We start from the raw sequence: 13,552 nt of genomic DNA, 5'->3' as shown, positions 1-13,552 counted from the left end.
TCTAAAAACAACCAAATGCCGATTCGCCTTGATCGTTACTTTGTGATGATCATTTCTAAATATTTCAAAGACATTGGGGACTTCATTAAGTTGGTCCACGTCTGCAAAAAGTTAGCTGAAATACCCGCCATGTTTCACTATAATCCAGTTTCTATGAAAGGCAAAAATAAGTTCTTTTCGAATATTGAAACTTTTCATTTGTATTCCAAGTATGATGAAGACGATGACAGATATATCAATTGTGTATATGAATATCTATTATCATAACTCAAAGTATCTTGAGCTCAAAACCGATCGTTCTAAGTTTAAAAAAGTTCGATACACAAACGCCGATTATTTAAAATACAAAACTTTTGAAGGAGCTACAATACTTTCTAATGGGTGTTTCAGTTTTGAATTTCTATCTTCAACTCAGCAAATATTTGACATGCACAATATACTCTCATTTGGTACACAATGTTTTTATAAGAACACTTCCCTTCAAGAAATTTATTTAGACAAACGCCTTACGATACTTCCATTTAAATGTTTTAGTGAATGTAAGAACCTTAAAGAGATCGACCTTTTCTACGTGACAAATATTGGTGATAAATGCTTTGAAGAGTGTTCAAAATTGTCTTCCATCACTCTTGCAAAATCATTAGATTACATCGGATCAAATGCATTTTTCCATTGTCACAACATCAAAAATGTCACGACAAATGGGTTAAAAAAATTGAACACTTTGATCAACTTTTCGAGTTATGAAGCTTTTAAAAGTCTGAATCCCTCCATTTCATTGTCGTTTGATGACATTCACCGCTGGAATAATTCACGAAACGCTTTGTTTGAGTATCCAATTTCACAGATAGAAAGCCAAGCGTTTTTTTAATAATGATATAATTAATGAAGGAAGTATTCCAAGCACTCTAACATATATCGATTGTTTTAATTTCCATTGTTTAAAATTGCCAAATATGGACTTGAGAAACGTCAGTTTTATTGGTGAATTCGATAACTTTAATAATACAGTCACCGCAATTACTATATCATCACAAATACAATTTAAGTGTTTATATAAACTTCAAAATTTGAATAAAATTGATGTGATTAACAAAAGTGGGACTACAATGGTCTACGCGACTGCAGCTTGTTATATGCGAGAGATGCTAATGAACCAAAATGTAGAGAACATTGACTATATCTTTACTGGAAGAGACGTAGAAATTTTCAATGGAAAAGTCCCCAGTTTTTGTAAACAAGTCGATAGATACGCATTTGTAAATAAGCAAATAACAAATATTGAAATCCACGAAAACGTATATACCCAATTTGAAATAGCAATTTGTCCAAAGCTTGAAAATGTTGTTATTCGAAATTCTCTGTATCAAGAGTTTTGTATAAAAATAGTTCATTGTGATCGATTGAAAGAAATTGTTTTCTTAAACGAATGTAATTTGTTTGTAATAATGTGCCAAAACTTAACAAAGGTTACTTTTCTTAAAATACCAAAACTGTCTTGCTATAATAAAACCAACTTTGTACAATGTGAAAAGTTGAAAGAAATTGTCATACAAAACGAACCAGAAAATGGAGTTCATAAAGAGGTGGTTAGTGAACAAATATACAATTTTTTGAAAGACAAATACAAGTTTGAAAAGGAATATGTTAAAACAAGAGATTAATTCATTAATTTCACACTGTTAAATATATTACTTTCTATATAAATAAATTTCATTTTACTTGAATTGTGGATTTAAAAAACAATTTTTAATTATTTTAATTACTACATTTGTTTTATAATAAATGTAATGAATTAAGCAATTTTTATTATTAATTCATATTTTTGGTATTTAATTGTTTAGTCTCTTCTCACTTTTTTTCTCAACCATTCATACCAGATATTTATTTTTCTGAAATGTACCTTATAAATGTATTTGCAAAAAGAGTTCCAAATTAATATAAATTGTTATTTAATTTGAAATTTTATAAGAAATATTAAACTTTTGGGCTCTTTGTTTTTATAAGAAAAACAATTAATTATTTTATTTATAAAAAGCAAAACAGTAATATCGAATAAAACATTAACTGAAATATGTAAATATTTAAAAAGCTCACAAAACTGCTTTTTAACAACCCATTAGTGCACCGATCCACCCACTTTCCATCTACTCCTTTGGCTCAACTTTTCCAATTAAATTTTGCAAACATGGAACCGTAAATTGTCAACCCAGTACATATAATGAAAATTGGTGACATGGGATGCACCTATAGCAACTGAATATGTACTTTTTATCAAAAAAATATTACACTAAACATATTTTTGAATAACAAAGTTGAAGTCAAAATGAATGGTACCAAACACAACTGTCTATAACAAGTTTTCAAAAATAATTACTTGGTTTTGTTCAAAAAGTTTTATATAACGTTGTTTGACTGAGTCTTTGTGGTGTGAAACAGATCGAGGTTGTCAAAATGTTGTTTTGACAACATTTTGACCTTTCTGGTCAATGATGCTTAAAAATTATTGTTTTTTGTTCGAATTAAATTAAAAATTGTTTTAGTTGTTTTTTAATTATTTAGATTTTTACTCAATTCCTGATTATTTAAATCGTTACTTTTTTAAATAAATAAAAAACTTGGCGACTTTGACAACGTCAAACAACAAAATCTTGTTAGTCAAACAATCAAGTTTCATCAGTAAATCATTTCCAAAAGTTGAATTCTTAATTTTGATCCTAAAACAAAACAATTATTAATCAACAACACTTTTATTATTAAATAAATTACCGACATTTTTAAACAACACTCACGTTCAAAATGTCTTGTTTTAAAAATGCCTACATTAATATATAACAAAAAAGATTTTTATAAAAAATTTATCTAATTAATTGACATGATGAAAAAGTTAATTACAAGTTTTTATATTTATGTGTTAAATAAAAAAATATTAATCAAATTACTTTCATTAGTTGTAAATAACAGATTGAGCGTTTTATCAATAAATTGAATGCTGTTCAGTCTTTTTATAATTTTGAAATTTTATCCAAATTCAATATTACCAACGTAGAACCAATATTTAGGTTTAAAAAAAACTTAAGTCAACCAATGAGTTACTCTTCCATTATTTCTATTTTCGTGACCTTGCTATTATCTTCTTTAACAAGATTTGCTTTTTGTTTTGTTTTCTTAAGTAATTTGATAGTGGCATTTGAACTAACTTTAATTTCGTCACATTTTCCAATTTGCAGTACTTTTAATAACCCTCCACACACATACACTTTCTTGACATCTCCAACAGTCGCTGAAATGGGATTTGCTTTTGTCCAATTAGAAAATGTGACTTCCTCCAGATCGATTCCATTTAATATAACTTCACTTGTACAATTAATGATTTCCAGTTTCTTGTGATCCAATTTAAGACCTCCAACACAGATTTTCGAAATTCGAGTGTCTCCGCACATCAAGCCAATATCAGTGTTTTCATTACAGAAGAAATTAACGTACTCCAATTTCATGAAATCGACGATCGGTATACCACTTTGTCCATTACACACAAAATCGCATTCACTGATGTTTGCGTTGATTTGCACTCTCTTCAAGTTGTCTTCATTAATAGTGATGCTTTCACACTCAAATAAGTCAATGTACACTTCCTCTGGTTTACACTGCTCCGCACAAATTTTTCCTTCGCAATTGTAGATTTCAAAAGCTCGACACTTTCGAGGCAGAACAACATCTTTGCAGTTTACATAGCGCAACACAACTTCTTTTATTATTTCACTCTCCAAAAAGTCAAATGTGGCGATTCCCTTGGGACGGAATAACCCAAGTTCTTCACTAGTACCAGGCGGAGAAATGTCTAGACGACTACACTCACATTTCTTCATCATTTCTTCTATAAAGTCCTCTTTGCCAGACATGTCACTTGAAATAGACAGAGTTAGACGTTCTTCAAATGATGAAAATGCCATTTGAATATCTGGAATGAATTTCATGTCAATCGACTCTTTCGTAATCATTTGGACGTAAAGAGGATACTTCTGGGAAAGTCTTTTTGCACTGTCTATCTGATTTTTAGATGTAGGCTGTGACGCATTTTGGAGGACAAAAGTGAAGGAAATATTAGAGTACTTTTGAAAATCAAAATCGGCGAGTTCGTGCGCGGCATTTTGATTAAAATATATTGTGACATCACGCAGTGTCCGGATAGACAAAACTTCGTCGAGAAAAGTACACTGACGTAAATAGTTGATAACAAGAGTTTTGAGCTCGACAAACTTTTCAGTGTAATCTGCTATAATATCTAACATATTTGCTTCAATTTTTAATTTTCTGATTTTCTTTGCATAGTCCGAAATGTTATTCAAACTTTTTGCTAAAAGGCAGTTGGCTCTATTTTTTAATACACATTCAGAAGCATCTAAATCGATATATGGCTTAAAGCGAGGGCCTACATTGGCAGTTTCTAAAGTAGTGGCTTCTAAATATATTGTTTGAATGTTTGGAAAGTACCTCTGTATTTTGGGGAGTGGAGTGTTACGGCAGAGATTGTATGAGGCAGTGTACATCGACTGAATTGAATCACAACACTTCTTGTTGATTAATATAAAGGAACAAATGTCGGATGATGTTTGAAGGTAAAGGATAACATTCTTAAGAAAAACAGACTCAAGTTGTTTCATTTTTATTTTTAAGTTTAGTTTCGAGTTTTTTCAAATTGAAGAGTGTTATGAATAATTGAGTTTTGATATAAAGCATTTTTGATGTATAATTTCTAATTCAATATAATATAATATATAATAATTGTGAAAAATAATTCAGAAAAACACTATTTATCATATGTTTTGAATAAATTTTATTATTTTCATGTCATTATATATTATATTTTATTTATTCAAATGTAATTTTATTGTTTTTTAATTAAAGTATCATATTCCTCACAACTGTGTATTCTTGATTCGTTGCAGTTTGAACTATTTAAAATGTTTAAATTGATTTAATGTCTAAAACAATACAATTATTCGTTATTATTATTTTAAATATGGTATATTAGTTATTATTAATATATAAAAATGATAGTAAAAATATAATTAATCTTTTGTTTTTACAACGGATTAATCAAATATTTGTTTGAAACATTGTTTCATTTTTGATAAATAATAAAGAATTTAGTATTTTAACATATTTTGAAAACAAATAATGACTTCAAAATTTGTTGTTTTAATATCATTTAAACAACAAATGTTAAATAAAACGCAAAGAACTAAAACAATAAAATAAAAACTTTGATATGATTTTCCATAATAGTCCATTTCTGATTGTCCTAAAAGTACCAAATAACTTTAAAAGACTTTTGTATTGTATTTCTCATATAACAATAAATCAAAATAAAAATAAGTACTTTAATAATTTGTTTTTATTCAATAAAAGCACTAAACCTATTTTTATATCATTTGAAAAATTTAAAACAAAATAATTCGATTCAAATGGTCGTACTTAAGCCTATATTCCCCAAAATGTTATTTTATATATACCGACGATCGAAGACGTCTACTAATTTATTTTGATAAACAACAAGTGTTTTTCTTTTGTCAATTCCATGCATGTGAACTCACACAATTTCTCATTAAAGTCTACAATTGAAAAATCATTCTTTTTTCCAAAATATATAAACACTTTTTTATTTTAACTCATACTCAACACTAATGAAAAATAAACTCAAATTCCATTCCAATAGTGGAAATGAACTTGCAGTCGTATTCTTTGACTGTTTTTAGCTGTTAAAGACCAAGTGGTATCCTAATAAAATACGCATCACAAGTAATGGAATTGGTCTACGTTGATTACACCACATTTAAGCAGTTAAAAGTACTTGTGATCACATGAAACTGTGTTTCTACTGACAACACTTCTTATGAGTCAATTATATGTCACGACACACTGCAAAAAGTCACTTTTGTATTGACACTAGCAAATGTATCTAATATTGTCAAACTCAATTTAAAAACAAGAAAAACACCAAAATTGTGATTATTTTAACACTGTAGTCTTTCAATGATAACTATGTTAATCTCTCGACACTTCCTAATCTGCCAGATTATGTTACTATTTACACAACATTTTTGTACAACAATTAAAAACACAATGAATTATTTGGACTTGACTTGTGGAAGTGTAATTCCAAGTCAGTTGATAATACTACATATCTTTAGCGGTGATATTAATGTTATTGAGGAGAAGATGCGATTGAATTTAGTTAACAAAAATCCACGTCTTTGGCTTTAAAGATTTTCTTTAATGTTTAACACACCAATGTCAACGTAGAGACATGGTGTTATTACGTTGTTTTCACGTGCGACTATGTGTAAGAAATTGAAATAGTTAGTAGCGACGTGGACGAAATAATTCTGCCAACACACGTCGAAGTAATCCAAATAAATAAAATGATTGTGAATGTCGAAGTAAACAGTGTGCATTTCGAGAAATAATTGTAACTAATTTTATTATAACGGTCATCAAAAATTTAGAAATAAGTTGAGAAATTTAAATATGCAAAAAGTGAATGACACTGTCGAAATTATGGGAAAAATGACTGAAAACAATGCAAATTTGATTGATGTGGACATGAAGTATAATATGTTGTTCTCAGAAAATGGTGCGAAGTAAAAAATACAACATCGTCTTTTTTTCTTTGTATTAAAAAAAGACAATGTTGTGTCGAAAGAATTTGCAGCAAACTTCTTGTTAGTAACTCAAAAACAAATTTATTTTGGCGATTTTTTGGAAGACGTCAATTTCTCTGTTAAATTTAAAGAATAATTAAATCAATTTGAATTGATAAAAATTGGCATTAGTTTTAATTAAATTTAGGGATGTGAAAAAAACAATTTTAACACTTAAAAAACACTTCCTGTTAAAAGTGTATTCAAATACTCTATTAATATTAAGGGAATTGACCACTTATTTTTTTAATATTATAAATATGGTAAAACAAACTATATAAATAAATCATCAAAATAATCATATATTTACCAAGTGTAAAAAAATACAAGAAATAAACAAAGTTTTTACGTGTTAAAATGATTTGTCGTTGATTCACAATGTCTTATCAAACCGTTGTTGCTCTGTTTTATTTTCCAAAATCATCAAACAAACTTGTTAACACCACTTATTAAACTCAATGTGTTTCACCAAAATCAGTTGATTACAATGCAGTTTATGTTGATATTATTTACTGAAAATATCAACTTTTAAAACCAGATAAACTCGAGTTAAAAATCGGGTTTCCACTTATATGTGGATTGCATGTAATTGTGTTGTTGAATATTCAGAACACGTACTTTGTTGAAATTTTTCATTTGTTAAATAATAATATAGTATTTATTAGTTTTTAAACTAAAAATCAAACTAATTTTAAAAAACTGATTCAAAAAATTTACGGTCAATAAAAAAAATGCGTTGTCGTTTTGTTTGGAAGCACTTTTGCCTTTAGTGGACTCGCAGAACGATGATGTAAAAAACACCACGTTGCGATGTATTTTTGGGTGTCGCGGTCAATATGGACGACAGGTTCATCACACAAATAACACTAAAATCGATTCAAGAATTCGAAGAGAAAAAAAGGATGAATTAAACACAAATTGTTTAACTCCTTTTTGTACTTATGTGTGTTGTTTCGCAAAACAATCACGTTCTTTGTGAGAGATTTTTTTACGTTATCATTACAAAGTTTGCATTTCTTTTATACGACTTTAAATAAGAAAAAAAATTCAGCCGATTATGTCTATGTCAGAAATTGAAGAAAATAACAACGAGTTACCATCAATTTTCAAAACGACTATTTTCTGGTTTGTCTATAATGAGACATTGTTTATATGTAAACTATTTGACGATAGTTACGTTTTTTTATATTTAAACTCCAGTTGTGAATTGCTGAGAAATGAGACTTAAAATTCGAAAGCAAATCACAATTATGTTACTTAAATATTTATTTGTTTATCAATTTTTTTCGTGTGTATTACAATACACATTTTCCTCTTTTTTTGACTTAGTGAAATTATATTTTAAAAGGTAATTTTTTTCTAATTTTATGTTGTAAAGTTACATAGACATTAATGTTTTTAAATAGTGATATAAAAACAACTTTTTATTACAAATATTCTATTCATCACTATTCAATATAATGTTATTGATCATAAAAAAATCTTGACTAACAATTATCTATTAATAACATTTATACATAATTTTAATAAGATGTAATATATTTTTAATTTTATAAACAAGTAACTTTTTATTTAAATAAAAAACGTTTTCATGACAATAATGTGGACGTTGCTGATTAATATTAACACAATTTTATCATTGAAATAAATGTTTTTGTTGAAAATATAATAAGATTTAATTAATAATTATTCGACAAAAATAAAACATATAAAAGTATGTTAATAATAAAATCAAAATAAATACTATAATAAAATAAAAAAGTGAACAAAATATTTATTGTTTTGTGTTGAACGAACAAACGTTTGTTTTAAGTTACATTTCATCAATTAAATAATATTTGAAACAAGTTTTTATTTAAAAACAACAGATATTAAAAGCGATAATATCTTTTTTGTATCAATTTTTAATGATGTAACTGTTTTGTCTATTTTTTAAATAAAAAATTTACATAAAGATAATCATTACATCTCAAAAACAATAAAATGTTGTTTTTAATTGTATTATATTTCTTTGATGTAATTTATGCCTTTTCTGATACTCCATTAAAACCCAGTTTCATTAGAGTTACTCATGGACAAGAATATGAATTGGCACGAAGGCTCGAGTCACAAGTTGAAAATTTAGAACAACAAAACCTGAATTTACAAAGTTTAATGATTACAATCCATTCAAAAATAAATTATTTTTTATCTGAAATGAAAACACTAAAAATGTTTCTTTCACGAGGTGTTTTGTTTGGCCCATTTTCAAGACAAGAACTTATCACATTCAACAACTTTTGTTACATGTTTGAAACTCTAGAAAAGGAACTTGAAGTTGATCATCCTGGTTCGAGAAGAGTTATTGCTGCAATAAGATTTCTCATTCCGATAATTGAATGGATGGCTGCAGAAAGCACTAAAAGAACGTTGGGTAGGTTTTGGAAAGCACAAAGAAGGTTCACAAGGAAATTTGAAACATCAAAAATGAAACGCAAAATTACAATTGAAAGAAAAAAAGAGGTTGAAACAATGGAACTTAAATTTAAAAATATAAGAACATTTATATTTGATCTTACATATTGTTTATTTGGTATGTTGGATAATCCATTGTTTACTTATTATGAAGCTCGAAGAGAGACAATTGGTATTGTCCAAAACATGAATAAGTTTTTGTTGGGTATAGAAAATGGAGTTGAAGAGAATAAACCAACTAAAAGCTTTTATTCACTAGGACGATTATGAAATAAACGAATGGAAAATGGTTTTGATTTTTATTGTTTTTAAAACATTTTTTGGTTAAATGAATATCTAACATGTGACATTTGAATATATTTAAATTATATTTATATATAAGTAAATTGATAAAATTGTATTCAAAAAACGAATATTATGACAGTCAATGTTACATTTAATATCAATATAATATGTTATTAGTCTACAATTTTTAATAATAAAAGTATTTTTTTATAAAAGTAATAATTGTGTTTGTATTTTTATTTCTTTTATAACAATCAGTATTAAGCAATGTTTTGTTAAATTTGTGAGTGTTATTAAAAATATTTGACTATGTTTAATTTGATAATAAATACACACAAAAAATATTGTGTTGTACAATAATTTTTATGTGTTTTTGAAATATATTTTTAAAGCATTTTGCTTTTAAATAATATTCAAAATTATGGAATTGACAATATTTGTATTAAATGATAAACCAAATAACATTTATAACAACACTAAACAAAAAAAATATTACAAACTAATAACTAGTTGTTGATTTATTTTTTTTAATAATAACTATTAATTATAATAGTAAATTATAGCAATTGTTATTATATTTTATTATTATATATAAATAATGATATTAACTATTTTACAACTATATATTTTAATGAATTATCACTTTTATGATATTCAGGTTGTAATAAACAAATTAATTTTATTTAATTAAAATAAAAAGATACAAAATACCAAAACTATACATTATTAATAAAATATAATAAAAATAATAGAATAGTTTAATAGTTAAATTAAATCAAATTGTTAACTTGATAACAAAAATAGCCAATGAGTCACAACCGATCACTATTTGACTATTTTGTTATTCGTCGCTCAACAAGTGTATCTCAGAGTTATATAAGTGAGACTGTGACTCAATCAGAAATCGACATTTCCAAAGAGAAAAAGCCGAAGAAAAGTCTTGAGGACTATGACTTTACTATAATTACACACCCATTTTCAGTGCTTAAAATTAAACCGCTCCAAACAACAAACCAGCCAACACCAAAAAAGATTCAAAAATTTTTAAAGCACAAAAAAGTGAAAACAAGAAAAATTCTTTGTAAAGACAAAAACACGCGGAAGTTCAAATATTTAAAATTTGACTGCGCGAGTCGAGGAACGGAGATATGCAAAAACGTGTTTATAGGAAGCGCACAAGTCGCGTGTAACACTAATTGGCTCAAAGAGAATAAAATCAAAAAGGTGATCAACGTGACGCCAAATCTTGTGTGTTTCTATGAGAATAGAAGTAACGTGGAATATCACTACTTTCAACACCAAATAGTTACTCTAAGAGTCCCTGTGAGAGACGAGTCGGACGCTCCAATTGAAATGTATTTCGACGAGTTAAAACAACACATCGATGAGTCAAGAAGTCTAAACGAGAACGTTTTTGTTCACTGCGAAAAGGGACTTAGTCGGTCTGCTTGTGTAATTGTGGCTTATTTGATGATGGCTTATCAAATCAATATAAAAACAGCAGAAAAGATATTTAAAGAGAGGTTCTATCATATTGCACTACACAGCGGATTTTATCAGAAACTAAGTTTGTTGGAAGACCAAAACAAAACGCAAAATTGTGAGAAGAGAAAAACTAGAAGAAGTGTCGAGAAAGTCAACGAAGAACTGGTAATGGACATCATCAAGGAAATCGAAATGAAGAAAGTCGAAGAGTGAAAAACGTAAATTTGTAGTTTAAAAAAACTTTAATTAATTTAATCATTTAATTAACATTAATTTAATTATAAAATTATAAAATTATAAAATTATAAAATTATAAAATTATAAAATTATTAAATTATTAAATTATTAAATTATTAAATTATTAAATTATTAAATTATTTGACATTAAAGGCGACTTTCGAGATTGTCACGACCCAAGTAATTTTAAGATCTTATGGGTCGAATTAATTATTTTTTGTAAATCGGCATTTTACTTTCCTCTTTACTAAATAACAAAAAAAATATTTTTTAAAAAATTTCACAAAATTATTTTTTTCTTAATTTACACATTGTTGAATTGATTATATATAATAACCATTAATTTTAACTGATCGTGTTATCAATTTTCACGTTACAAAAATTTCAACACAATTTAACGTTCAAATAAACACAAAACAAATATACACCAGTATTGATACAAAGGTAATTCTCAAATTAAATATCCACTTAAATAATAGTTGTTTATAACATTGAATTTATTGATTGTAAATAATAACTTATGTGTAATGACTATGATATTCATTATAACAAAAATAAACGATTATCATCAATTGATTGTGTAACTACGTCGATGTACAATTTTTCATTCAACAACTTTTATTGATAATTACATATAAGAGAGTTGTTTTAACGATTATTTTCTTTAACTTTTGTTTTCTTATTATTTAAATATAAAGACATAATTAAACAGATTTACCTTAGTAACACCACAACATTTATTATTATATAAAATAGAAACATGTACTGATTATTAATTTTAATAATTTAATAACAACAGAATGTGTATTAGGTTTCATTGTTAATCACAACATTTTCATTTTTATAAAATGTCAAAAATAAAACATGATAAGTTTTTAGTGTGTAAACATGTAACATCAAATATATATTTAAAATCATTACATTAAAATTACTAGAATAGCACAGTTTAAAACATTTTTGCTTTAAACGTGTTGCTCTCTCACATATATTCATAAGATATAAAAATAATCATTTTATTATCAAAGAGTAAAAGCAGACAATTATAATTATAAAATTAATTTCAGTTCTTTGTTGTGGTACATAAACTTGGTCGTTTCAACAAAAATGAATACACTTTTTATTATTTTATATTTTAAAATTAATTATATATATTTATTTATCATAATAGTTATTAATTTAGATGATACATAAAAGTGCATTAAAACATAAATGTTTGTCTCTTTGAATTTATAATACGATGCACATATTATTTAGTAATACACAAACATTTAATATCAATTCAAATGCTTTCAAAAAGAATTATATTAGTATTGTAGAAAAAAATATTGTTACTTAAATTTATAAAATATATTTAACCTAAGTAACAACACCAATTTAATTACAAATACAAATTCGTTCATTATCATTATTTTTTAATTTTGTTCATATGTATATCTGATTATTTATCATAAAAAAAAGCTTTAAGTGGTTGTCAGTTATTTTAAACAGTAAATATATAATTTATTTATTCATAACATGTACACATAGGTGTGAACCACAAGTCGTTAAAATATTTATTTAAATTCTTTTTATACTATAATAATTTTGTTATTGTTTAGTTTAAAATTATATGTTTATACACTCAAAAGGTATAAATGTTTGATAAATTAATTCATTTTTCAATGAACACGTAAAGTATAAAAGTAAATCATTTTATATTAAATATCAAAATACAATCATTAAAAGTGAATGTATAATCATGTTATTATTTCACTATTAAATAACAGTTGTTATGTCATTATTAAAATTGTGTTATTTATGTGTGTAATTAGACAGAATAAATTAAAAAGATAATATATATTAAATAACATAATTTACATGTTATTATCAACAATGAGTTATTTGAAAATAATTGGTTTTTATGTAGTTACACAATGAAAATTGTCACACCCGTTTTAAATATAAAAGATATATTCAATAATCAAAAATATGTCAAAAACAGTTATTCTCTTTGGTTATGTTTACAACAACAAATACATTTGAACATGATTGTTAATTATTTATTTATCATTCAATGTCTTTTCATATTAATAACTGTATGTGTGAATATCAAAAAGTACATTTTTAATGTAAAATACAATTGTTTAAATATAAATAATTTTAAAGAAATACAATTATTTTTTTGTTTACCAAATAATTTTTTTGTGATCATTTTTTAATATATAAAATAATTAATTCATTATTTTTTTTATATTTATAATTATTTGACACGCGTTTTAAACCTTTTGTTGCAAGTTTTTAATTATTTTATGTATGTTTTTGACTTCAAATAAATAATATCAGCTTAAGTATTTTGATAAATTTTCAAGGTCGCCTTAATTTAATTTAATTACACAACTAAATTATAA

At 25.8% G+C, this 13,552-nt stretch overlaps 3 protein-coding genes across 3 annotated transcripts; 2 read left to right on the top strand and 1 right to left on the bottom strand.

Annotated features, from left to right (window-relative positions):
• Positions 1–211: 211 nt before the first annotated feature.
• EIN_259500 (hypothetical protein) lies at positions 212–871 on the top strand (the record flags this gene model as incomplete). Its single annotated transcript, XM_004183504.1, has 1 exon — positions 212–871. The coding sequence occupies one exon, from the start codon at positions 212–214 to the stop codon at positions 869–871; it is 660 nt and encodes a 219-aa protein (XP_004183552.1).
• Positions 872–2,387: 1,516 nt separating this feature from the next.
• Positions 2,388–4,664, bottom strand: EIN_259490 (hypothetical protein; the record flags this gene model as incomplete). The annotated part of the gene is made up of 5 exons (XM_004183503.1): positions 2,388–2,478; positions 2,619–2,704; positions 2,749–2,819; positions 2,943–3,001; positions 3,097–4,664. The coding sequence occupies 5 exons, from the start codon at positions 4,662–4,664 to the stop codon at positions 2,388–2,390; spliced, it is 1,875 nt and encodes a 624-aa protein (XP_004183551.1).
• A 5,586-nt stretch (positions 4,665–10,250) lies between these two features.
• EIN_259480 (dual specificity protein phosphatase, putative) lies at positions 10,251–11,141 on the top strand (the record flags this gene model as incomplete). Its single annotated transcript, XM_004183502.1, has 1 exon — positions 10,251–11,141. The coding sequence occupies one exon, from the start codon at positions 10,251–10,253 to the stop codon at positions 11,139–11,141; it is 891 nt and encodes a 296-aa protein (XP_004183550.1).
• Between the last annotated feature and the right edge of the window lie 2,411 nt (positions 11,142–13,552).

This window comes from Entamoeba invadens (genome assembly GCF_000330505.1).
Source record: "Entamoeba invadens IP1 unplaced genomic scaffold scaff_1105074726677, whole genome shotgun sequence".
Taxonomy (NCBI): Eukaryota; Evosea; order Mastigamoebida; family Endamoebidae; genus Entamoeba; species Entamoeba invadens.
Note: the sequence above shows the minus strand (reverse complement) of the source record. Positions and strands in the feature narration are given on the sequence as shown.